Source organism: Abramis brama (genome assembly GCF_963993115.1).
Source record: "Abramis brama genome assembly, chromosome: 9".
NCBI classification, from domain to species: Eukaryota; Metazoa; Chordata; class Actinopteri; order Cypriniformes; family Leuciscidae; genus Abramis; species Abramis brama.
The window spans coordinates 32201676-32228533 of record NC_139971.1 but is presented as its reverse complement, the minus strand read 5'-3'; the positions used below and the strand labels follow the sequence as shown (position 1 = coordinate 32228533).

Sequence of the window (26858 nt, the reverse complement as noted above, 5' to 3'; positions counted from 1 at the left end):
TCATTTAAAACAAAAACTGGAGTAGATAAACTTAATCTGTTTTTATTACATTCATTATTTTTTTTATTTTTTTTACTTTCTTTACTTTTATTTTTTTTGTTGCTATTTTATTCTTTTATTTCGGGGTTCTTTTCCTTAGTTTTTTTGTTTTTGTTTAGATTTTTACTTTTTATTTTGCTTGACATTTGCTTTTATTGGTCTATTTAGACTTTATTTATTGTTCTGTTTTTATGTTTTTTTCTATGTAACTTGTTATTCATAGCACTTTATTGGTCCAATAACAGAATACATTTAATATCATTACTCTGTCTTAAACAGTTTTCCATACTGAGGAAACATTAAAAAAGAGGCTCAAAGAGAAACGTAAGGGGACACATGTCTACCTTCTACACATTCACCCTTTTTCATTTTTTAATCTTTGTACTATTTTTGTCCTCTTAGTCCTCTACTTCCTGTGCCTGCATGTTTGGGCATGGTACTCATGAAGCTTGCTTTTCTATGACACAAAGCAGTGCAAATTACAGACTTACAGGAAGTTAATGGATTTAAAAATAGCAGTTATTAGGTATAGAAAAGTGCCTGCAATTAACACTCGCCAAGCGCCAAATGCGAGTAAAAATTGGAGTTGGCGAGTATATGAAACGGTGTTAATGGCCAATAACATTTTTATGAATTCTAACAATGCAATGTTGTAAGAACATGAACAAACGTCAACGACACTCAGAACAGTTGGCGGGTCAGTGTTGCATCGCCACAAAAGTTTAATCCTTGCCAATTTAAATATCCAAGTGCAAGAAGATGCGAAAGGGAACTCAATTCGTTACCCGCACACTGTGGGAAGTTTTCTGTGCCTCAACATTTGAAGCACGTCCCCAGAAATCCACGTCTCTGACAGTGCACAAATACTGAATTGAGCTCTTTTTCACGGCTTCTTGCGCTTGAAAGAACACATTCACACAATGTATCCTAGTTAACTAGGTTGTGTCTTAAGTGAATGTAAATAATTGAGAAAGAAAATGCATGTGTACAGTATCAGTATACAGGATCCATGCAGGTCTTAAAGTGACAGCATCCTAATAATCCTGCTGCTGTCTGTGTCGTTAATGTTAATCAAGCAACAAAACACAAAGAGAAAATCACTCACTGCTCATGTCTGAATAACTTTTTAAACTTTAATAAGCATTAATCTAATTTATAGTTTAATTTATACGGTGAAGACTATGTAGTGTTATTTTACATTTTGATTACAATTCTATACCTGAAAATTGTGAATTATCACTGGTATCTAAAATGTTGGTGTCATTACTGTCAAAAATAGGTAAAAATATTTATGGCTGGTAAATTTTATTAAGTCACCGGTCATTGGCAGGTTTGGCAAAAAGTTATGTTTTAGATCCAGGAAACAAGTAATAAATAACAATCCTTTCTTATGTTGTAGCCCTGACAAGAGTCAGATTGTGGTCGCCATCTGGCATGTCACATTTACATGATTGTCTGTTTGTTTCTTGCCTGTCACCTCCTACTGTAACACCTCCTGTTCCCCAAAGCTAGTTTCTTCACCTCACTTCCTCTCTTCCCTCCATTATCAGCAGTTGACCGTAACCCTTGTTCACACTCCTCATGACCTCACAGGCTGGACGTCCACCCTTATCTGTGGCTGTATACTCTCATGTTTAATCCCAACAAGCTCCTCCTCGCTTCTGTTATGTACATTTCTCATATTTATCACAGAAGGTCACTGTTGTATTTCAGCTCAATGTGTCTGTCTACAGTTTATGTGATGCTAAATGTCAGGCCTGAGGCCTAATGTTTCTTTGCCCTTTGGTGTTATGAAATGGTCTTTAGTTAACTAAGCCTGTGCTTTGCAGATATGGAAGTACAGAGGATGAAGAAAGCAATGGAGTCGTTGATGGCGGCAAATGAGGAGAAGGTAGTTTTGGGTCAGAAGTTTCCCATTGCTTTTGAAAATCCTAACATTTAATGCTGATAATGATGCTTTGTGTAGGATCGCAAGATTGAAGAGTTGCGACAGTCACTCATGCGTTACAAGAAAGTGCAAGAGATGGTCATGTCAGCTCAGGGGAGAAAAGGTGACTTATTTTACTAACTTTTAATAAAAACAATTCCAAAGGGATTTGAAAGAAGTGCATTTATCACTCTGTGTTATTTTAGTATTATTTATATACTATTTATTAATGGTTTGAAATAGCTTTTTATATATTGAGTTTTTATTTTAATTTTAAATTTAGTTTAAGTTTAGGAATTTTGTCGTGTACTTCTGTTATTTTATTAGGTTTTGTTTTATTTTTATTATAGTTTTAGTGTGAGTAATTTAGTACTAATGTATTACAGTTAGTTGACAAAGCAACATTTACATTTTTTTTTAAAGACATTTAAAGTCTGGTTTTTATATATTACTCTATTACAGTAAAGAGAAACACCATGGTGACTTTCCTTTACAGGGGAAAAAAATCATAATATGAGGGGGAAATTATTATATTATATGACATTATATTATACTTCATTATTTAATACTGTGTTATAAATGTGACCTTGACATGTTTTCTAGATTATTCTACATTATATTAATTATAATATAGTATTATATAAGTATATTTACTATAATATATTATTATATAGTACTATACTATGCTATACTATATTACATTACACTTTATCATATAATACTGTATTATGAATGTGACCTTGATATGTTTTCTAGAGATTCACCCAATTAGTTAAATCCCTTAACATGCTGTTGTTAAGTGACAGGCTGTATTTGCTCTTATGGTGCTGAGTGGCGTGTTCCCTAGATAATGATCTGATCTCCCTCTTCTCTTGTCTTTTTCATCAGATAAGGTCAAAGACGGAGACAGTGATGAGAGCAATAGCGACAGCTCCCTCTCCATGTCCACCGCCCTCTCCGTTTCCATGGACACAGAGAAGTCTCTGCTCGCTTACACAGAGGAAGTCGCTGTGAGGGGTCAAAATGAGGTAAAAATGTCATATATAATTTCCCTTGAGGTTATACCATTCACTTTTGGTGGTTATTCTGCATATAATATTTTGTTTTGCCGTGCCTAATATGAAATCACTGCACTGCAAGTTCCTGCAACCTATAAGGTACTTAATTTAGAGCAACACAGGGTGATTTACAGTTCAGCAAAGTTGTGTTGTTGGTGTTTTTTTAGGCTAAAAACACAACTGAACACTTGTAATACATGTAGCATGTTAACCTGTGGCTCATACGGTCACTGACGATCTGAGTATCAGATAGTCACTTATCATGGAGCGACTATGTCTTCAGATATTACTGTTCAGAAGTGATGGATCATTGGAATGAGACGTTTGTCGTAGGATTTCTCAAACTTTTTGAACCAAGGACTTCCAAAAATGATGTTAATGATATTTGACATTCCTGTAATCAGTGTTATTTTAGTGCTATTTATATACTATTATAGTATTTATTAATATTGAATTAACTTTTATATTTTTGAGTTTAATTTAAAATTAAAATTTGATGTGCTTTTGCCATTTTTATTAGTTTGTTTTTAGACAATTCTATTTAGCCTTAATTTATTTTATTTCAGTTAGTTGCCAAGTCAACAGTTCTAACTTTCATTTAATTTTTTTTCAATTAATGAAAATTATTTTAATAGTTTTATTGAACAATAACCACTCCCTTTAATACAAAAAGATATGCATTATTTAAATAGTAAATTATGTATATATTATGAAAGGTGTACATACTGTAGCACTGATGTAAAAATAGAAATAATATGAGTGATGTTTTTACTGCATTACAGTAATGAGAAACACTATGGAGACTCAGAATCAGAATATGTAATAGGGTAAAATGTACTTTGTCATAAAAATGGTCAAAATGCAAAACAAAAAATCCTTAATAAAAAGGCTCAATCAAAATTATTTAATTAAATTATATAAAATATTGTATTTTTATGCTTGAAAGGTTGTTTGAGGTGGACCTCCGTGGGTGTGCATTTTGAAAAAATACTGTTGTAGAGAATTTACTGTTGTGAATTTTCCTTTGCACTTTCTCTTCATATGTAGGCGGCTACATTTGTCAGTACATTCCAAGTGCAATCGTTCACAGTATCATCCCCAGACAAAGCAGACGGCGATTCAGTACTGGAAAACATGCAGTCATCAAGGTACAATCTCAGATCAGTACATTAAAACACACATTGTGTCTGCTGAGGTTGTTTTTTCATGCAGGCTCATCATCTGACAAACTCTGGACAAGCAAATATTCGTTCATATCATAGTTGTGGCTGTAGGTTTACATCCCGAAGCATCCCATCTATGTTACAGTCTACTAGCTAAGCATCCCATTCTCCATGTTGCACCTTTTCCTTTCTTGTGTTTTTATGATAGCATCCTCCTTCCGTCCTTTGAAATGCCTTTTGTCTATTATCTATATCAGAGTTCATGACGATCACCTTCTTCAAGCTATCTCATTATTCTATGGTGTTTTATAGTGTCACTTTCTCACTTTTAGCACATCAGTGTATGTCTGTCTATACACCTCACTGCTTACCCATCATGCTTTGCCACCACCTCTGCATCCCAATGCTTGTGTGTTTGTCCTTTGTAGTGATAAAGAGTGTCAGGAGCCAACACAATCACAGGAGACCCCATTACATGAGAGTCCCGAGTGAGTATGCGTGTCTGGTGGAGTTCGGTTACAACAATGGCACATTTTGAAATGCCAGATTTTGGGTAACCTGAAATGACACACAAACTGTGTGTCTGACACCTTAACATGGTGGTTTGATACCTAGAAGATGCCACTTATGAACATCTGTATGTTGGAAATAGTGATGGTAACAATGTCTTTTCATGTTTTAGAACATCAGAGGTCACTAAATCAGGAAGCCAGGACAACCTCGATGGAAAAGCCAGTGAAAAGGTGAATTTCAGCTTAAATGAAAAAGCCTTATTAGTTTTCATTAGGGATAGGAAATATATTGAATACTTGCAATGTAATTATGAGGATATAAAGTATGATAAACAATTTCTATTTTTCCATTTTTAATTCCAGAGGCCTTTAGCAGTAGATCATAGGCCAGAAGAGGTTACTCTATTATATTATTAACAGAACCCATTTTTTTATTACATACATTAAGTTATTTGAGGTTTCTGAAATGTTTTCTTCCTGTTCTTTTAGAGCAAATCTTTTGATGAGTTCAACAAGATTACAACTCTACCACCCAAATCCCCATGCTCTTCTCGAACTGCTGAGGATGACAGCTTCGGCAGCAGGAAAATGAGATCTTCCTTTGGACGGGGATTCTTCAAGATCAAGGGAGGGAAGAGGACTGCTAGTGCCCCTAATTTAGGTGAGACTATCTTACTTCTAGATAAATATGCCCTTGGTCTGCTAAAGTTTCACTGTGATCAAAAAAGCTCCAATAACTTTGGAAAAACTGTGCTCTGTTTGTATGTACAGTAGCAGACACACTTTTGGACATACAGACTTTTGACTTTTAGACTAAAAAGTTCACGAGTCAAACATATGCCTGGTACTGTATGTATGCATCTGTTTTAGTAGTTGTACAGACACTCTTTTATTGACTAGACCTGCTGTATGGCCTCTCCGGAGAAAGACAAAGCAGAACTTGGGTGTGTTATTATTTCTTTCTTTCCCTTCAAGGAAAAATCCTTCAACGCAATGCATTTTTTTTTCCAAACATAATAATCTATTGGCTCTCTGACCATTTTGTACCATATCAAACATAATCACTGCTTCTGCCATTAAAGAGGTCATATGAAGTGCTTTTATAAAGTCTTGAAGTTTTTCATGCTTGAATGTTCAAAAAACACATTATTTCTCACAGTTTATATTGTTACCCCTTTATTGTGTATACGTTGGGCGGGAATTATGCAAATGAGAAATATTGTGACGTGTACTTCCCAGAAGAAACAGTTCAGAAGGAGTTCAGAAACAGTTCTTACTGATATAGAGAATAACTCTTTGGAGTGGACTTTTTACTTTGTAACTTTGCAGACCATTTTCATGCTCAAACAGCAACATTACACAAAAAAAGCATAATAGGTTGGGTCCCTTTTTAAGCAAATTTAAAGTCATACTTGAGACTCAAGGGTGCTTGAGGAATTATATTGTTCAGTTCAATAGGGGTTGCAAATTAGCCTATTGGCTAGAAACCTTTTATGCAACACATCTACACATATTGTTATGGCTTTGACGTGATAATTTTGTATGTAATAATGTGCGCTGCATTGTCCCTGACAAATAAACTAATGATAAAAATAAGTTGCTATATGAATATAGAGATCCAACAAGTATTTTATTGATTTTGAAAATGATTGTGATCTCTAACATATTGTAAAAGGGACCACCTAGTTTATTTTAGTTTCATTCAAGCTTGATTTGAAAAAGTCTGTCTTTCTGAAAATAAGCAATTTAGGGCCAAAGTTGGTTTATTTTCATTACTTTACTTCATAGCAGGAGATGATATTAAATGAGGTAATGATAATTATGATTTTTTAAGTCCTCTTTGTCAAAATAATAGTCTAAATAGACGTGTTTAAACACTGAGCTCTTGTGGTAACCAGCGTGAGCCCTTCAAGATGAAGTATATGGAGGTTCTGTCCTCATCGCATGTTATTTTGTGACCACATTACCCAACACTCAAATATTCAGACCACATTCTCACAGCTCTATATGTGCCCTTCACATCTAGACTACTGTACGAATGTACGTTCAGGCTGCATTTAGTCCCATTCAACTACAGAGATGTTATTACTTCCATTGTGTTAACTTGCATGTCAGCATGTGAATTTGTTCCATGGTTCCACTCCTAAAATAAACCCAATCCAGTTGTTCTTCAGTCCAGACGAGAAGTCATCTGCAGTCTTGCCCTGTGATGCTGATTCCAGTAGTTCAAGGAATACGCTGTAATTTTTGGGCTTTATTTCTTTTGAACTTCCTGTTATTCATGACATTTTTACTGCTCTGGTCTCCAACTGAACAACTGCCTTGTTTTTTCGTCCTTCCCATAATCCTCAGTTTATTTGATGCTCGACTAACCATGGCATTGTGGGTAATGTGTTGTGCTGTGGTGACAACAGGTCTTGTGTGTGTGTTTGTTTGCACAGCTGAGACGGAGAGGGACGGCACTGACCATCTGGATCTGGCAGGCATGCCGCAGAGGTCAGCTGACAGTGACAGCACACACACTCTCCCCATTTCCCCGGAGGGCAAGAAAAAGTCTAAAGGAATCAAAGCACTCTTTGGAAAGTGAGTCTGAAACAGAGGTGCGGTATTGGATGTTTTGGACATCCAGCATATTTCATGTCCTAGAAGTGTCGTTAACTAAAACTATTAAAAATTGTTTTTGTTCATTTGAGGAAAAGCAAGAAAATAAAGCACTGAAATAAAATAAAGTATTAATATTAATTACAAAAAAAACCAAAAAAAACAAAACAAAAATGAGACATGTTGCCTTGGTAACTAAATAAAAAATAAATAAGTTTAAGCTAAATATAAATATAAAAAAAACGAATAAAAATGACATGCACATAACAAAATTAATCAAATCAAATCTAAACTAAAATTAAAAAGAAAACTGAAAATATAAAAACAAAAGCGTACTCAAAATATTAATAAATACTATAAAAGTATATAAATATTAATCTATTTTATTTAAAGTATTATTTTATTGCAATTTTCATTATTACTTAAATTGAATATTGTATAAAAAGAAATATGTTGTTCTGATTTTCTTTAAACATCCAAGTAACCTTTTTTTACAAACAACACCCTAAATGTAGCAATATAAATTGATATTTTTATAAAACTTTTGTCAAACTGTCATTATAATAAATCTGTAATCTGCTTAGTTAACCCACCTCAGTTTTAGATGAACATGATAAAAATGACTTTCTCCTCTTTGAAGACTCAAAAGAAGTCAATCAACCACATTCAACCTGGATGATAACCTATCAGAGAGTGAGTTTAAACGGGGTGGAGTCAGAGCCACAGCTGGGCCCAGACTGGGCTGGTCACGTGACCTGCAGAACACCAACAGGTCAGTATTCACAGCGACACAGGATAGAGCACCTCCTCAAATTGGAAAGATCTGCTGTTGGTAAAGACACCTTGTTGACAGGTTCATATGCATAGTTGTTGATTTATTGGTTCCAGTTCCTCATTAAAAACTCATTTTTTTGTTGTTGTCAAAGTGACATTTTAGTAGTACATGCTGTGTGAGATGTGCTTGTTTGTGTTTTCCAGCGAGTTGGATGCTCCGTTTGCACGCTGGTCCCGGGAGCAGGTGTGTGATTGGATGCAGGAGCAGGGACTGGGGTTGTACGTGAGCTTGGCAAGGCAGTGGGTATCCTCCGGCCAGACGCTCCTGCAGGCATCCCAGCAGGATCTGGAAAGAGTGAGTTCTTACTCAGTATCAGGATGAGAGCATATAGTGGAGTCCAAACTTCTGAGACCACGTTTAAACCTGGTAATAATCAGTTTTCCTTCTGAAGTTCATGTTTAAGGACTGTTCTGCCCTCTCTATGCAGGAGATGGGAATAAAACACCCTCTCCACAGGAAGAAACTCCAGCTGGCCCTGCAGGCACTGGGCTCAGAGGAAGATGACAACAAGGGCAAACTAGACTACCACTGGGTGACAAGTAAGGAATTGATGTTTATTTATCCACAGTATCATAGATTGGTTGGTTAAATGATGGTTAAATTAAGGTTAACACTCAGTTTTTGAGTTGCTACCTCTTTCCTTCTGTTCTAGGGTGGCTTGACGATATCGGCCTCCCGCAGTACAAGACTCAGTTTGATGAGGGACGTGTGGATGGGCGGATGCTTCACTATATGACTGTGGTTAGTCTTTTTCTCAATCATTTCATAAGGTTTTAATCATTAAATGAAAGGTTAAACTAGCTTTTAATATACGCCGCCATTCAAAAGTTTGGGGTCGGTAGGATTTTTAAAAGGTTTTTGATAGAGGTCTCTTATGCTCAGCAATGCTGCATTGATTTGATCAAAAATACAGCAAAAACAGTAATGTAATGAAATATTTTCACACATTTTAAAATGACTGTTTTCTATTTTAATATATTTTAAAATGTAATTAATTCCTGTGATGGCATTACTCTAGTCTTCAGTGTCACATGATCCTTCAGAAATCATTTAAATATGCTGATTTGGTGCTCAATAAGATGTTTCCTATTATCATCAAGGTTGAAAACAGTTTTGCTGGTTAATATTTTTGTGGAAAATGTGATTTTGTTTTTCTTTTCCTTGAGGAATGTAAAGTTCAAGAGAACCGCAATTTTAATTGAAATGGATTTTTTTTTTTTTTACATTTATAATGTGTCCTAACTGAATAAATGTATTAATTCATAAATAAATATAACTTTACTACCCCTAAACTTTTGAATGGTATTGTAATAAGAAACAAGTTGTTCGGTTTGTTGAGTAGCATCAGATTTCATAGAAAGGTGTGGTAGCATTTTAGTAATGTTTTTCTTCTCCCGCTAAACAGGATGACCTGTTATCTCTGAAAGTGGGCAGTGTTTTACATCACCTCAGTATTAAGAGAGCCATCCAGGTGCTCCGGCTCAACAACTATGACCCCAACTGTCTACGGCGACGACCTTCAGATGAGGTAGGAAGAGAGACTAAACTCTTAATTTGTGCTATCCTGTTATTTTTGCACTTGTACTAGCATTCCTTATGCTCACCATCATTTCAGAACAACATAAGTCCTGCTGAGGTCTCTCAATGGACCAACCACCGTGTGATGGAGTGGCTGCGGTCCGTTGACCTGGCTGAATATGCGCCCAATCTGAGGGGCAGTGGAGTACATGGAGGACTGATGGTGAGAAAAGTCTAGATTATTGATTGAAATGGTTAAAGCTGTACTCATAAGAGAAAATTTGTAAGTTAAAAGCCTGCAAGGGTTGATCTATGAACACTGTACCCCTTAAAGGGATAGTTCACCCAAAAATTAAACTACTTAACCTCAAGTTGTTCTAAACCTGAATGAGTTTCTTTCTTCTGCTGATCACAAAAGAAGATATTTTGAAGAATTTTGGTTGACGGTAGCCATTGACATCCATAGTATTTTTTTCCTACTATGGAAGTCAATGGCTACCGTCAACAGTTTGATTAACATTCTTCAAAATATCTTCTTTTGTGTTCAGCAGAAGAAAGAAACTCATACAGGTTTGAAACAACATAAAGGTGAGTAAATGATGACAGAATTTGCAATTTTTAGGTGAACTATCCCTTAAAACTGGGTGGGGCTTTCTGGGATAGTCCTAAAATGGTTCAGGTCATACTTAGATGGGAGAGGTTATTATGTGAGTATAGGAGATCATAAGTCTGAGTGGACATCCATGACATGCGGAGTCCCTCAAGGCTCGATTCTTGCGCCACTCCTGTTCAACCTGTATATGCTCCCAATGAGCCAAATAATGAGAAAGAACCAAATTGCTTATCACAGCTATGCAGACGACTCACAGCTCTACTTAGCCCTATCGCCTAACGATTACAGCCCAATTGACTCCCTGTGCCAATGCATTGACGAAGTCAACAGTTGGATGTGTCAAAACTTTTTTCAGTTAAACAAAGACAAAACTGAAGTCATTGCGTTCGGAAACAAAGATGAAGTTCTCAAGGTGAACGCATACCTTCACTCTAGGGGTCAAACAACTAAAAATCAAGTCAGGAATCTCGGTGTGTCACTAGAGTCAGACCTTAGTTTCAGTATTCATGTCAAAGCAATAACTAAATCAGCATACTATCATCTGAAAAATATTGCAAGAATTAGATGCTTTGTTTCCAGACAAGACTTAGAGAAACTTGTGCATGCTTTCATCACCAGCAGGGTGGATTATTGTAATGGACTCCTCACTGGCCTTCCCATAAAGACCATAAGACAGTTGCAGCTCATACAGAACGCTGCCGCCAGGATTCTGAGCAGAACCAGAAAATATGAACACATCACACCAGTCCTCAGGTCTTTACACTGGCTCCCAGTTAAATTTAGGATTGATTTTAAAGTATTACTACTGGTATTTAAATCATTCAATGGCCTAGGACCTCAATACATTGCAGATATGCTCACTGAATATAAACCCAACAGATCACTCAGATCATTAGGATCATATCAGCTAGAGATACCAAGGGTTCACTCTAAGCATGGCGAGTCTGCTTTTAGCTATTATGCCAGCCGCAGCTGGAACCAGCTTCCAGAGGAGATCAGATGTGCTCCTACAGTAGTCACATTCAAATCCAGACTCAAAACACATCTGTTTAGCTATGCATTTACTGAATGAGCACTGTGCCACTGTTCGTCCGAATGTTTATACTGTATTTTATTCTATTTTTCTAAACTGTTTTAATTATTCTTATTTCTTTTATTATTTTAATTTCTTCTATGTAAAGCACTTTGAATTGCCATTGTGTATGAAATGTGCTTTATAAATAAACTTGCCTTGCCTTGCCTTGCCTTGCCTTGCCTTAATGCCCCAGTATATATTCCCAGCAAAGTTCTTTTTCATTCTTCGCTTAGGGGGTAATAAGAAATTTGAAATTCCTTTGCATTGGTATACTTTTAGCGAACATCGCAACCCGTTTAGGTGAATATGTAAATATGTGCTGCATGCTTTCTTTTCAATAACAAAATAAACAACAAAAATGACTGCAGTGAGAAAACAGCGATTAACTCTTTCCCCGCCATTGATGGAAATATCCATCATTTGTGAAACAACCGTTCCCCACCATTGACAGAATTTTCTGGAAATCCTCATTTTCACTGTTATACGGTAATGGGGCGCTATTACGCATCTCCTGATGCGAAGAAGATGCAGAAACTAATGATATCTTATGTAATCATATGCATACCGTATATAAAATAACGCAATCACCAACATTAAATAGCCTATAAATCAAAACTGCTTAAAGGGATAGTTCGCCCAAAAATGATATTTAAGCCATGATTTACTCACCCTCAAGCCGTTCGAGATGCATATGTCAATCTTTTTTCAGACGAACACATTTTCAGTTATTTTAGAAAATGTCTTAGATCTTTCAGTGGTTATAATGTGAAGCAATGGGGTCCAGCTGCTTCAAGTTGCAAATTGTGCATGCATCCTTCACAAAAATAATCCATCCGGCTCCAGGGGGATAAACGAAGGCCTTCTGAGGGTAATCCGTGCGGTTTTGTCGTAAAAATATACATATTTAAAACTTTATAAACGAAAATAACTGGCTTCCGGTGGCGGTCGGCGCGCGTTCATGGAGATGGATGCTGGCATATGACGTAGGACGTAGCGTAGGAAGCGTCGTGACGTAGAACGAACGTAGAGTTTTGTTTTGCTCTGCTCTCTGGCTGCGCTGTCACGCTCGTTCTACGTCACGACGCTTCCTGCGCTACGTCCTACGTCATACGCATGCATCCATCTCCATGAACGCGCACCGACCGCCACCGGAAGCCAGTTATTTTCGTTTATAAAGTTTTAAATATGTATATTTTTACGACAAAACCGCACGGATTACCCTCAGAAGGCCTTCGTTTATCCCCCTGGAGCCGGATGGATTATTTTTGAGAAGGATGCATGCACAATTTGCGACTTGAAGCAGCTGGACCCCATTGCTTCACATTATAACCACTGAAAGATCTAAGACATTTTCTAAAATAACTGAAAATGTGTTCGTCTGAAAAAAGATTGACATATGCATCTCGAACGGCTTGAGGGTGAGTAAATCATGGCTTAAATATCATTTTTGGGCGAACTATCCCTTTAATGTTACTGAATGAATTGTCGACCCAGGATGAGCTATAGGACTGTGAAGCTTTAGAGGTGTTGATGGACTCGATCTACTCCATCTGTGTTTTGATCATCGTTCTGAATCCGATCCAGATGTAGTCTAATTGCTCAAAATGTTGCTTTTTTTTTATGAAACTTACCCATATTCAAGTGTTGATGAAAAATTAATCAGTGTCACAATTAGAAATACAACTTAAATTTCTACTATGCAACAGCTCTCTCTAGCGTGTTCATGGTTTTATTCGAGTCTGACCTCATTGGACTTGTCAGAAGAAATTAACTGGATATTTCCTTGTCAAATAATGCGAAGCCACATATCACATCTACCTATTACGTAATCGCCACGGACCAATGGTAGTTTGAAGGTGTTTACCAGCGTTTCGAACTCCCGAAACAAACTCCAAATGAACTTCATTTTCGGCATTATTTTGTTCAAAATGACGTCGCAACAGATCATTCTTAGATTTCGCTGTAAGCAGGGTGGGAATTATACCGCGGCCATGGCCGCCGTTGCCCTACACTTTGGCCTTCATGCCCCGTGAAAAAAAAATCATTGTACGGCCACAGTGGCCTGTGTGCCCTGGCCCTGTCCAAGTTCCATGTATAAAGCAGAGCATGTGAGCGGAGTGGAGCGGGAGCGAGCGGGCGGATCTTGGACAGAGCGCAGAGCGGCAATTTCAAAAGGACGCAGCGTCGCCCTATTTCCCGCTCCAGTTTCGCTCCGCTCACACCACGAGTCTGAAGCATGCTCAGTCAAGCCTGACCCTGAATCCATCTGTCTTGCACAGTCATCAACAGTAGACTATTTTCAGTAAAAACTCAGCTCAATAATGGAGTTCAAAAAGTACTTCAAAAAGGAAAATGAGAAGTCATACAGGTGTAGCCTACTATTAATAAGTCACTCCGGGGTATAAATCGCAACAGTCAAAAAATGCGCCATGAAGAAGAAACACATATAGGCCTATAGCCTAAGTCGCACTGGACTATAAGTGCATTTATTTAGAAATTTATTTCACCCAAAAAAAAAAAAAAAAAAAAAAAAAAACAATGTTACAGACTGGACAGTTCTCCGTTACGGACGTGAGCGCTCTGAAAGCGGCACTAAAAGACTGCTTTATAAAACTTTCACAGAGACCTCAAGCAGAAAGCACAAAGCCTGTCTTTAAATTTAATTTCGTTTTGTATTAATTGTATCTTAATTTTAATCAATGTTTCATCAACCAATTGTCTGGATTTAATAAATTAGAAGTGAATATATTAGAAAATAGATAATCACGACACGAAGGCGCCGGCGAAACTGGAGCTTGTCTCATAAATGAACCGAAACTCAGCGTATAGCCTACTTGCCTCACAGACCTGAGACATATATATAAAGCTTGAAATGTCTACTTTTAAACAGAACAATTCAAAACGAAAGAAAACAGACTGCTCTCTTATGTAATCCGTATGAAATGTGCATTTCTCTCTGGCACGTTCACTACTGCGAAGATCGCGAGTCAGCATCTTTCCAGCCGACACAGACATAAAAAAAAAAAACTGGTTTATTAGTAAACAATTAAAATGTCTCCTGCTATATTTTACATATTCATAATCATTAATTTTGCCGGTTCGTTGTGACAGCTTTTAGGTGCTTTATTGGCAGCAGCACCACCCTTACATCGCATCAGCACCGAAAACAGAAATTTTTTTCTTTTGGGGGCATTTTGTTTGTGTTCAGACTTTCTCAGTTGTTTTTAGGCGCGATGTTAGAGGACGCTGCTAATAAAGTTGCTAGTAGGCATACACATTGGATTCACGTTTATTATTAGGCTATAGGCTAAAAAAATACCCCAGTTTTTATGCCGATCGTATCATTTTATTTTGTTGTATTTATCCGCCACACCTTGAAGGCCGGTCCGTGAAAATATTGTCTGATATTAAACCGATCTGTGGCGCAAAAAAGCTTGGGGACCGCTACAAGTGATATACATGTAGATTTTTTTCCTTTTTTGGAGCGAGCGGGGGGCGATTTGAGTGGAGCGCGAAGCAAACTGCGTTGAGCGCTGAGCGATAATGATTGTGAGGGTGTATACCTTCTGGATGAAATGGTTCTCTCTCTCACACTCACATGATATAGAGGACTGAATGAATATTTTGAATGCTTTTATTGGCATTTGTGGTGTTTCTGAATGCTTTTATTGGCATTTATGTTGTTTCTATTGTTGTGTGAGGGTGTATACCTTCTGGATGTAATGGCGCTCTCTCTCTCTCTCATTAAAAAATTTTTTTTTTATTAAAAAAGTCATAATCCATGTCTTATTCCAAATTAGGATGTTATGGTATCAATCTGAATGGGAAAACCATCGAAATGTACTCAATGGCCTTTGTGCCCTGTCATATGGCCTTGGTGCCCCTAAAAAAAAAGAAAAGGTGGAGGCCAAATGGCCTTGCCCCTAAAATTACATAATTCCCACCCTGGCTGTAAGTATATCGGGCTCCAGGTTGCTCAAGTGGAAATGAAGTTTAGATGAAAGCGTCCACAAAATGACATTTAGAGAAAACTTCTGATTTTGTTGCTCTCAGCCCAGTAATAGAAAGTGCAAGTTTGTTCCTAAGAAATGGGTGTCTTTTTCAGGTGCTGGAACCTCGCTTTAATGTGGAGACGATGGCCCTGCTGCTAAATATTCCCCCCAATAAGACACTGCTGCGGAGGCATCTGGCCACTCACTTTAACCTGCTGGTGGGTTCTGAGGCCCAGCAACACAAACAGGAGTGTCTAGAGAACCCAGACTACATCTTACTCACTGCCACGGCTAAAGTCAAGGTATGATGCAGAACATCTCCAGGCCATTTACTGCAGAACTGGCATGTGATTCATTCATTCAATTTGGAGTATAGACATATGTTTGTGTCTGTGTCAATTTTAGCCGCACAAGCTGGCGTTTGGGGGGTTTGGTAGGAAGAAGAAACAAGAGGACAATGAAGAGTATGTCTGTCCCATGGATGTGGAGATGCCCAAAGGACGCAGCTTCCAGAAGGGCTACAGAGGCATGGAGCTCCAGATCTATGATGATGACCTAGATCGATTCGACCAGGTAGTGATAGAAGCTTGTGGGTACATGATGTCTGGTGGTCAGGATGAACCTTGAAAAAAAAAAAAATCAGGAATTTATCATTGTTAACATTAAATACTGCAAAACACATGGATGACTCACTGAATAATGTGTAATTTTAACTACAATATTTTAAATATTTAATATAAATATATAAATAATAAAGTGCTTATTCAATGTCTTTGAAGGAAGTCTCTTATGCTCACCAAAACAACATTTATTTGATCAAAAACAGTAATATTTTAAATATTATTACAATTTAAAATAAAATAACATTTTCTGTTTGAATGCATTTTAAGATGAATTAAATAAATTTAAGAATTTATTCCTGTAATGCAAAGCTGAATTTTCAGCATCATTACTCCAGTCTTCAGTGTCACATGATCCTTCAGAAATCATTCTAATATGCCAACTTGCTGCTCAAGAAACATTCCTTATAATCAATGTTGAAAACTGTCATTCTGCTTTATGTATTTGTGAAAACCATGATGATAATGTAAGATTTAAAAAAAAAAAGTAATTAATACTTTTATTCATCAAGAACGCATTAATTTGATCAAAAGTGACAGTAAAAACATTTAAAATAATACTGAAGAGTTCTATTTCAAATGAATGCTGTTGTTTTGAACTATTCATTACAGAATCCTGAAAAAAATGCATCACGTTTTTCACAGAAGTATTAAGCAGCAAAAACATAGATATGTAACTGATAATAATTGAGCATCAATAATTATTGAGCATATTAGAATGATTTCTGAAGGATCATGTGACACTGAAGAATATTTTTTCAGGAATATATTTTAAAATATATTACAATAGAAAACAGTTATTTCAAATTACAATAATATTTCACAATATTACTGTTTTACTGTATTTTTGATCAAATATATGCAGCCTTGGTGAGCATAAGAGACTTAAGAAAAAAACTTTAATCTTTAATTATTCCAAACTTTTGACCGGTATTGTATGATGAGTTGATAAATCGATAGTCAAGAACCTGAATCGAATAATTAAAGATAATGAATCAGTCATTAATTTAATCACTAACACCTTTATGGTTTTGTTCTTCTTTGCATTGTTTTTGATCCAGATGGATGACTCTGAGGGGACAGTAAGGCAGATCGGCGCTTTCTCTGAGGGCATCAACAACTTAACGGTAACAAACAGCTGCACATCTGATCTCCCTTGCTGCTTTATGTATATGTATATGTATATGCATATGTATATGTATATGTGTGTTTGTGTGTGTTCTTGAGCCTAAACTGTGTGTCATGTGTTTTGTACTCAGAGTATGCTGAAGGAGGATGAATTCTTCAAGGAGATCTCCACGCCATTTCCCAATGCCAGCTTAAAGGATGATGACTCCAACGTGTGAGGGCACTGCAGGGACCGTCTCACCCCTAGTGCTGCTGCTTTAATCGGAAGTGACTGTGCCAATTCCTCTGCCAACACCTCCACACACACACACACACCTCCATCTGAATGCCAAATATATCAATCACAGCCACGTCAACTCATCAAAACACCATTTTAAAGTATTTCAATTGCCTTTCAAGAACATTTTGTTGAATTAATATGTCTCCAGAAGGTAGATTAAAGAATGTCTGCCCTGTTTTTTAATCAGATTGTTAGTGGTCATTTTTGTGGATCGATATGATATGAAAAGCAGTCCTACTGTAGTTTGCTGGTCTGAAATAAAATCTGTGACAGGTTTGTGCCAGTTATGGTGGCAGAAGAGCACAATGACACTTTCAGTCAAAATCAAAGATATATTTTATTAAATTGTTGATAGATTGAAGTTGTACATTGCCAATAATGAAACTAGCATATATCATCAATATTTCAAATGAAAGTTCTAGGTCCAGTCTTAAACATAAATGTTGGAAGTTTTTTTTTTTTTTTGACCTGTACAATTTATAAAGCCAGTACATACATCATTATTGCATATGTTTAACACATTTGCATGCAAAACTGTACAATATATTTTACATCCAGTTTGTAAAGGTTTGCATGTTATTTAAGTCTCATTTGGATAAAATATTTGTTACTTTAATGAAAGTTCATTGTGAATTATTTTTACACTGCTGCAGTACTTTAAGGATAGCAATAATGCTCTCGTTTATGAAAATGCTATCATGTAGCATGAATGAATCTTTAATGCAATACTGGCATGTGCACAAAATTGTAAGCAGCTGAAAAATATATTTAAAGTATAGTGCCACTCATAACAGTTTCAAAGTTACATGTTTGTACTTCGTTGACTTTTGCTCGTTTTCAAAGGTGAATAAAACAGTGAAAGCATGCAGGCTTTGTTTGTTATTCGCGTGTCAATTAGTAAATTCTATAATAACCAATGGTATATGACTTGGTAGAGCAGAATTTCTTAAAATAATGAAGTATGTATGATTCACTTTGAATGCACATTCTTGCATACATTTACAAGCAAACTATTTTACTAAGAGTAACATTGCTGCCAAAATAAATACTATATTTCCCATATACTTTTTTTTTTTTTTTTTTGCTTTGTAATTTTAAATTACATTGCCCTTTGCAATATTTTAGCGGCATTTTTTTTTTTTTTTTTTTAAATAGCAAATACAGTGCTTTAAACTTACATTTTTAAGCTATTTTGTGTAAGGAACTGTTTAAAGTTGATAAACAGCGCCATCTGTTGGACAGTCTGTAGATAGTTGCTTGCTAGCATTTTATAATGAGTCCGTGTTCTTTCCCTTTGAAAATTGATATAACTTGCTTTCACCATGCTTTCAATGTCAGGTTTTGAATCAGGTTATATAGTATCCTGTTTTTGCTTTCAGTTTTTAGAAATAAACTGATGAAATGAATCAGTCCTTGTACTTCATTGTCAACAATGTTGACTTTTTCCTGTGTGCTTCCTACCCTTTGTCCTATTGAATATGTTTTGCACTGAAATGTATCGTTATCTGAATTATCTGATATACAAATGGGAATCGTTCTTTGTTGTCTCCGTGAAAATTATTAAATCAAAATCCGTCCCGACCAGCGCAGAGAAAATAAATTAGTATATTTTGAAAAACACGGTGTCTACCCTTCTTGACCAATCACAGACAACTTATCCTAAGCCCCGCCCATTTGTTGTTTTGGTGTACATTTTCAATCTACTCCTTTATTCTGTTTCGATGCAAATGGTTTGACTCAGCCAGTCAACGTATTTGGGGTGTATTCAGTCATGAGATAATCGTCAGTGGTCACTTATATAAGACCTTCAACAAAAGAGGAAAACTACACAAGCTCGCGTTCATCTGTGCACGCGCATCAAAGCAACAACCATGCGCAGCAGAGGGTATGTTGAACACTTTATGTTTTGCATATACAATTGTACGTCTTTAAAGAGCATTTTAATAGGCAGAATAGTTTTACAAAAGGTCATTCAGTGTAACGTTGTGATTTTTAATACCTTGTTTTGGGGACCTCTTAAGTCGCATTTATGTTTGTAAATTCATGTGTTTATTGTTATTTACAGTCAACGGTCATTTATTAGAATATTCTCTTTGGTTTTAACTTTTGCGATTTGATATTGCATTTCTCTTTACTGTAAATCAGCAGGTTAAGTTGTATAAACTTAAATTATATCATTGCATAATTTATGTCCATTTAAGTAGGTAGCAGGCATGAAATATACTATACACAAATATACATACATACATGTATATACACATATAATCACACACACTACATTCTTGTGTTTGTATGTTGCAGGTATGATTGTGGATGGATCCTTGTGCTTTTGGCACTGTTTAATTTCAGTGATGCGGCAAGGTAAAATATTTTCCAACCTGTATATTCTGCAATGCACTACACCTGAGAACTGTTTATACAAGTTTTAGACAATTCACTTCTTTTTTTTCTCTACACTCTCAGTCAAACTGTCAACCAGGAGCTTTCGAATATTTTCAATGAGCTCTGGAAGCTGGACGTGAATCGCCTGAAGCCTGGAACTGATTACAACATCACACTACAGGTGTCAGTATTTTTTAATGTCCCACAATATTAAGTATAGTGACCAATCATGTATTACATTAAAACATCTAACATTTCTTTTAGGGCAAAGCTGGTTACATAGCACAGGGAAGCACAAGTGCGGTAGACCATGCCTCATCCCCACTGTTTTCCAGTGTCGATGAGGCCAAATTGGACGGCATTACCACTTATGCACGTATGTTTCTTTTGTAAAAACCCAACACCTAAAGAAAAAAGATTCTTAACCCCCTTTAATCATTTTGTCAGTTTGCAAAAAAAGAAGGATTTTTCCATGCAGCTGTGCTAAAACATTTAACAGAGACACACCAAGAGTTGCATGTTTAGGCAGGCAGTTAATCTTAAAGTTGATTGGTGGAATGTTCAATGTTGCTTTCAGTCCCTTCTTTTGGTGGAGTTAGGGTTAGGACATATTTTCCACAGGAAACCACTAATATATTGGTTGGTTGATTGATGCAACACTTTACCAGAAAAATTTGAATCCGAAATGTTATTTTAAAACCCTCATGCATATAAACTTAAATCACTTCACATATTTTGGATTTATGAGGTTGAATAGGATAGCAAAATATACATGATGCAATTTTTATTATTACACATTTTCACATTTACAACACAAGACAGGGAACATACCAGTTTCATAAGGCACAATTGTTAACATACAAAAAAGTAAACATTTCGACCTTGAGGATCATACATTTTCTGTCTTTTTGCTTTAATATTGAAGAACTTGAGACTTTAAGGGTTAGTTCACCCAAGAATTTACTCACCCTCAGGCCATCCTAGGTGTATATGACTTCACAATCAGCCAAACACAATCAGAGTTCTATTAAAAAATATCCTGGCTCTTCAAAGCTTTATAATGGAGTGAGTTTGACCCTCGATTTTGAAGCCCAAAAAAGCGGATCCATCCATCATAAAAGTAATCCATACACCGGCCCCAGGGGGTTAATACATTTTCATTTTTGGATGAACTATAACCCTTTAAAAATTCTCACAAAATCACAAAGAAATAAAGTAAAAGAAGGTTTACATTTCTTCCATTTACATGTGTATGAATATGATATCTAACCACCAAAATGACCAGAAATGAAATTGTTTTCACCAACCAAAACTGGTCTTCTGTGATTTTTCTCATCTCTCAACAGGTTTCATGAAGCTTTTGGACAACTATGAGAGGTCCACTGGTGTGGCAGAGAGGGTGACCACTGAGGAGGTGACCGAAAATAACTCCTTTCTGGATGCTATCTTAGATACCGCAGTCATGAAGGTACAGTATGACTCAAATTATACCCATAACCAAATAAGAAATCTCCTCCTCTTGTTTCTCAAGACAATAACAAAAAAAATGAAAAGTATTTAAAGTACTACATGTAAAGACAAGTTCACTTTTTTCTCGTTGCTAACCAAAATATTGTGGTTGTTGCCTGCCACACCCTGTTCTTGACAGCTGCTTATTATGCCAAGAGGAAAAGAGTGTGGAAGGGCGTATGATGATTCTGGGGTCATTAGTTCAGTTTTATATGAATGGTGTTTTACTCCCTCAGCGTGCCCACCGGTACCTGATCGGCAAGGGGAAATCACGCTCAGATCTGAGACAGTTTAAGAGTCAATTGTACTACATGTGGTTCCGCCTTTATCATAGAGACAGAAATGGAGGGTAAGCAACATACACCAGCGTAACATGAAAAATGTCTATCTTTTATTCCCTATCTGCTCTATTTATAAAATGCATCACTTTCTTTCTTCCAAAAAGGGAGGATTCCAGTGGATTTGAGCATGTGTTTGTTGGGGAAACCAAATTTGGCAGAGAAATCATGGGTCTTCACAACTGGGTCCAGTTTTACCTGCAAGAGAAGCAGGGTCTTCTTGATTACAAGGGTTACAAAGCCAGGGACAATAATGCGGTACTTCTTTCATCAATAAATATGAAGATAACACAACAGTAGATAATAATTGATTGTTCTGTGTGTAGACTTTGCTGAATGTGTGTTTGTTTTTAATCCACGCAGCCTGAAGATGATGATCATGTCTTGAACGTGCAGTTCAGCTGGCATGGTTTGGTCAAGCCAGTGGCCAGTGCCTTTGTTGGTGTGAGTCCTGAGTTCGAGATGGCAATCTTTACCATCCTGTTCCTCACGTCCACTCAGAAGACCACCACAGCTGTGGTCAATCTGGATGAGTACCAGCTGGAGATGGTGGTGCACAGACATGGCCGCTCTATCGGGACCGCTTATCCCAAGCTGCTTAGCAGCAACAACAGACACATATAAATCCCACATACTGTGTACTGACAATAGCTTTTCAGATTTTTCTAATTTTTAAAAAGTTAGTTTTTAAAGGCACATTGTAATTTTAAATGCATAGATATTTGTTTTGTATTGGAGAAGTCTTCAATTTAGATGCTTGTTTACTAATATGTTAAAGGAACACGCCGACTTTTTGGGACTATTCATCACCGTATCCCCCAGAGTTAGATAAGTCCATACATACCCTTTTCATCTCTGTGTGTGCCGTAACTCTTTCTGACGCACCCACCGCTAGCCTAGCTTAGCACAAAGACTGGAGGTAAACGGCTCCAGCTAGCATACTGCTCCCAATAAGTGACAAAATAACGCCAACAGCCATCTTCTAACCATATACATACTGGGAACTATATTCTCAGAAGGCGAAGCACTGCTACTTGTCTCATGTGACCTTGTTATTTGTACACGCTGTGACTATACAAATCACAACATGTAAATAGGAAAATGTTGGCGTTATTTTGTCACTTATTGGGAGCAGTATGCTAGCTGGAGCCGTTTACCTCCAGTCTTTGTGCTAAGCTAGGCTAGCGGTGGGTGCGTCAGACTGAGTTACGGCACGCACAGAGATGAAAAAGGTATGTATGGACTTATCTAACTCTGGGGGATACGGTGAATAAGCTAAAGTCCCAAAAAGTCAGCGTGTTCCTTTAACAAACAACAGTATTCTCATTTAGAGAGTTTTTCTGTTTGCCTATTTTGACCACGACTGCTGTTATATACGAGTTGGTTACGAAAAATGGAGCTTTCACATTAAAAAGAATTTCTTGATCCACTTGTGTTTGTTTATTTGCAGAACTCATTACATTTATTTATTCGACTATCTCTACGATATACGTCACAATGGTGAATTAAAGATAATCGCAACTTCTGTATCATGCCAACCTTAAAAAAATGCTATAAACAACTTATAATTATTGTATAATTGTTACACATACAGGTTCATGGCCTCATGATTTAAAAAAATTCATTTGTCACACCACAGCACGATTTAAGTTAACTGTAAACAATAAATGCATACAAAAATAATCAAAATAAACAATGTGATTAAAAGTATAATATTATAAATATAGTGACCACTTACCCCATCTATATACACCAAATATTCACAATGGGTCCAAAGGTTTAAAACCACAAAGGTTTAAAAAGGTTTAAACCCGCATTTTTCAATTCAAATTTTGACATTTTAATGTTGAAAAATGTTGTGCATGTTATTTGACAACTATCCGTTTGTATTTGTGTATTATTTTATACATATTGTCACATGTACGTTATAAAAAATAAAAAATAAACCGTGGACATGAGTCGGAATACATATGTGCGCATTGCGTTCCTCCCCGGTCTGATTTTCATGTTACACCTCACACTTTCACGTGTAGCGCAAACTTCCGTTCAGAGTGTTTTTGCACTTTGCAGAGTGACTGCGGCGTGTATGATGGTTTCCTAACTTGTATTATATTTCTGAAGTTCATTGCTATCTCAGCTAATAGCAGAAATGCTGCAGGAGGAGTTTGGGGAGATGACTCCCCAGCAGCTCGCTGCTCCCGTACACACTGTGGAGGTGAGTGCTATTTCACAAAGAGCAAACGTTAGTATATTTGTTAGGTATGAATGAGAGACATAATTGCAAGGTAATTCATCTGTCCCCTTCTATACTGCAGGAAAAGTGGAAGCTGCTTCCAGCCTTTTTGAAGGTAAAATCATGTTTTCAACAACTATCATTACAAATTAAACATAAGAAAGATATGATCTGACAGAATCTGGCGCGTGTCAAGCAATGACAGCTCTGAGACATGCTGTGATATTTTAAATAATAAATAGTTTAGAACTATATTACACTTCATTTACTACATCTACTTTGATCATTATTATTTTAGAAATTTTAATGACCACGTTAATTGAGACTACATATTTGGATTTAATCTGTCACACCACAGGCATATTTAAGTGAAGTGCAAAAAAATAATAACTTGTTTGATTGTAAAATAGCTGATTTAAAAAAATAAATAATAATAATCTTGATGTTGTAAAGAAAAATGTTTGTTATTTGCCAAATATCTATATATGCACATTCTTATACATATCATACATTCTTAGCATCCAGCAAGATTTATGTTGAATGATGATATTATGTTTACAGCCTCTAAGCCAAGGTCATATTTATGTAATATTTCTTTTTATTTTATTTTTTTTAGGTTAAAGGCTTAGTAAAGCAGCACATTGATTCCTTCAATTACTTCATCAATGTGGAGGTTTGTTGATTTATTTAAGGATGTACCAGTGTTCTGCACATATTTTGTAAATGCAATAAATGTATTATCAGTTTATTATCTGTTTCCTTTTCACTTGGTTTCCATTGCATCAAGTTGTTTGTTGGGTACTTTTTGTACCAGCAAAATAATTTGATATCGACAAAAAGCTTAAGTAGCATAAACAAATGTCTACTTATCTCTCCAGATAAAAAAGATCATGAAGGCGAACGAGAAGATCACGAGTGATGCCGACCCAATGTGGTATCTAAAGTGAGGATATTGTTCAATTAGACTTTTTTGCACATTTGACATTTTTTTAGCATTTTTAACACGTGTCATTTTAGTATTATTTTTATACTTTTACTACAGTATTTATTAACTTTTATTAGAAAATTTTGTTTTTATATATATATAATGTTTTTTTCTATACCTTATATTTCTATATTTTATATTTCTTATAAATCCTGTCTCGATTATTGATGAATTGCCTAATTGTTGTTGTTCAATGAAATTGCAATTATTTGAGAACTGCAATAATTGTGCAGTTTAAATTTCAATCATATTTTGCCAAAGAATATTTAAAAAAAAACTATATATACACAAATATAGTATATATGAAATGAAGGTTTGAGGGTTTGATCAGCCTGCATATTATATTATATTATATTATATTATATTATGTTATATTATATTATATTATATTATATTATATTATATTATATTATGCTTACGCTGTAGGTGACATGAACAAAACATAATTAAATCGTTAATTGCAATTATTTGTATGACAGTAAAACATCAGCACAAAATTCATGAACATGACAGGCCTAATATAGCTCTAATAAATGATTTCAGTTTTAAAAATGTTAGTATTTTAACTTATTTTTTGTATCTTATTCACTTAATATGTTTTATTTTAATACCAGCTTTTGAAATAAACGACCGAGATGTGAATAGAATTACCGAAAATGATTTTTAACAGTTTTATTAACAATAACAACACTGCCTGTTACATCTCATCCGTCCCTAGATATCTCAATATCTACGTTGGCATGCCTGACGTAGAAGAAAGTTTTAATGTAACCAGACCAGTGGCACCACATGAGGTAACATCTTTGTTTTCCTGTGACCTAATGACTATTCTTATTCAAAGCAAACTGAAAAGTTTGTTGAAGAAAGTAAAAAAGAGAACGAGCTCCAGACGGCAATATTTGCTCATGATGATTTTGCTTTTTGACCACTAGTGTCGTCTGAGAGATATGACATACTCAGCCCCCATCACTGTGGATATAGAGTACACCCGAGGCAGCCAGAGAATCATCCGCAATGCTCTCCCAATCGGAAGGTACATAAATACAAATACAATTACTGAAAGATTTGCATACACCTCTTAATATGCGTTTCCTTTTATATTTCAAATGACCTTCTCTTTTTATTTTATTTTTTTATATAGGATGCCAATAATGCTGCGAAGCTCCAACTGTGTTTTGACAGGAAAGACCCAATTGGAGTTCTCTAAGCTCAATGAATGTCCCCTGGATCCAGGTTGATTATCATTAAATCTCACTGATATTTCATTGTTTGCATGCCATAGTATAAAGCAGATAATCCTATCTGAAGCTCATATGTGTGGGATCAGGTCATGGCGCATAAGTAGGATTTGTCTGTGTGCAGGTGGTTATTTTATTGTGAAAGGGCAAGAAAAGGTCATTCTCATTCAGGAACAGTTGTCCAAGAACCGCATCATTGTGGAGCAAGATCGCAAAGGTGCTGTGGGAGCCTCTGTCACCAGGTGCTGGAATTTGCTCTTCTGTATAAGTTATAATAATAATCTTGATTTAAAGAGCAACTTTAATTGATATATTTGCTCAAAGTGTTTTACGTTCAAATGTTAAGTAGAATTATTGTTAATTTCATCTCTAAAGCTCCAGTTGTGTGCTCATATATCTTCCTTTTTTTCTCTCTGGTTTGTAGCTCTACGCACGAGAAAAAGAGCAGAACCAACATGATTGTGAAACAGGGACGCTTTTACCTAAAGCACAACACCCTCTCTGAAGACGCACCTATCGCTATCATCTTTAAGGTGAGAAATCGGTTCAAGACTTTGATTTAGACTAGAGCATGATGGTTTTGTATCTTTGTCTGCTAAGTTGAATTAACTGTATACTTTTTGCAGTTCTCATGGTTTAGCTCATTGCACACTGCATAGTCCATTATTTAGCCGTGAGGCTGCATTCTGTGTCCAACCAGCAGATGGTGTGCTTTGACAAAGAATACACATTTAAACGCATTGCTAAAGTATTTAATATCAGTACGGTTCAAATATTTGTGGTGGTTTGTTGTTGTTATTTTTTAACGAATG

General features: G+C 36.1%; 3 protein-coding genes across 22 annotated transcripts in view; all 3 read left to right on the top strand.

The window, feature by feature from the left end:
* The window catches only part of ppfibp1b (PPFIA binding protein 1b), a 35998-nt gene extending 17767 nt beyond the window's left edge, over positions 1-18231 (top strand). For 2 of the 14 annotated variants that reach the window (XM_084123990.1, XM_084123980.1), the window contains 20 exons: positions 319-363; positions 1869-1930; positions 2006-2090; positions 2855-2994; positions 4072-4172; positions 4616-4675; positions 4870-4930; positions 5063-5095; positions 5189-5360; positions 7141-7282; positions 7941-8072; positions 8279-8429; positions 8563-8674; positions 8788-8876; positions 9541-9663; positions 9751-9876; positions 15447-15635; positions 15739-15906; positions 17015-17080; positions 17213-18231. In XM_084123990.1, coding sequence (XP_083980116.1) covers positions 319-363; positions 1869-1930; positions 2006-2090; positions 2855-2994; positions 4072-4172; positions 4616-4675; positions 4870-4930; positions 5063-5095; positions 5189-5360; positions 7141-7282; positions 7941-8072; positions 8279-8429; positions 8563-8674; positions 8788-8876; positions 9541-9663; positions 9751-9876; positions 15447-15635; positions 15739-15906; positions 17015-17080; positions 17213-17299 — 2144 coding nt within the window. In that variant the 3' untranslated portion in view covers positions 17300-18231. The remainder of the gene's footprint in view (positions 1-318; positions 364-1868; positions 1931-2005; positions 2091-2854; positions 2995-4071; positions 4173-4615; positions 4676-4869; positions 4931-5062; positions 5096-5188; positions 5361-7140; positions 7283-7940; positions 8073-8278; positions 8430-8562; positions 8675-8787; positions 8877-9540; positions 9664-9750; positions 9877-15446; positions 15636-15738; positions 15907-17014; positions 17081-17212) is intronic. The other 12 variants (XM_084123981.1, XM_084123987.1, XM_084123982.1 and 9 more) reach the window with 6 other exon arrangements.
* Positions 18232-19033: 802 nt separating this feature from the next.
* Positions 19034-23019, top strand: endouc (endonuclease, polyU-specific C). 7 transcript variants are annotated; one of them, XR_014607710.1, is made up of 9 exons: positions 19034-19246; positions 19663-19722; positions 19825-19924; positions 20008-20119; positions 21090-21211; positions 21489-21601; positions 21698-21848; positions 21954-22273; positions 22886-23019. XR_014607710.1 is itself a non-coding variant. In XM_084124298.1 (8 exons), the coding sequence occupies exons 1-8, from the start codon at positions 19233-19235 to the stop codon at positions 22212-22214; spliced, it is 933 nt and encodes a 310-aa protein (XP_083980424.1). In that variant the 5' UTR covers positions 19076-19232; the 3' UTR covers positions 22215-23019. The 7 variants fall into 7 exon arrangements, 1 of the variants encoding a protein (XP_083980424.1); XR_014607711.1 differs by having other exon boundaries at positions 19038-19246; positions 21954-22349; XR_014607712.1 differs by having other exon boundaries at positions 19038-19246; positions 21954-22361.
* A 569-nt stretch (positions 23020-23588) lies between these two features.
* Positions 23589-26858, top strand: part of polr3b (polymerase (RNA) III (DNA directed) polypeptide B) — a 23806-nt gene continuing 20536 nt past the window's right edge. Inside the window, exons 1-9 of the mRNA XM_084124139.1 lie at positions 23589-23805; positions 23906-23938; positions 24440-24496; positions 24702-24766; positions 25527-25602; positions 25741-25841; positions 25950-26041; positions 26171-26288; positions 26471-26579. Of these exons, the coding sequence (XP_083980265.1) occupies positions 23740-23805; positions 23906-23938; positions 24440-24496; positions 24702-24766; positions 25527-25602; positions 25741-25841; positions 25950-26041; positions 26171-26288; positions 26471-26579 (717 nt within the window). The 5' untranslated portion in view covers positions 23589-23739. The remainder of the gene's footprint in view (positions 23806-23905; positions 23939-24439; positions 24497-24701; positions 24767-25526; positions 25603-25740; positions 25842-25949; positions 26042-26170; positions 26289-26470; positions 26580-26858) is intronic.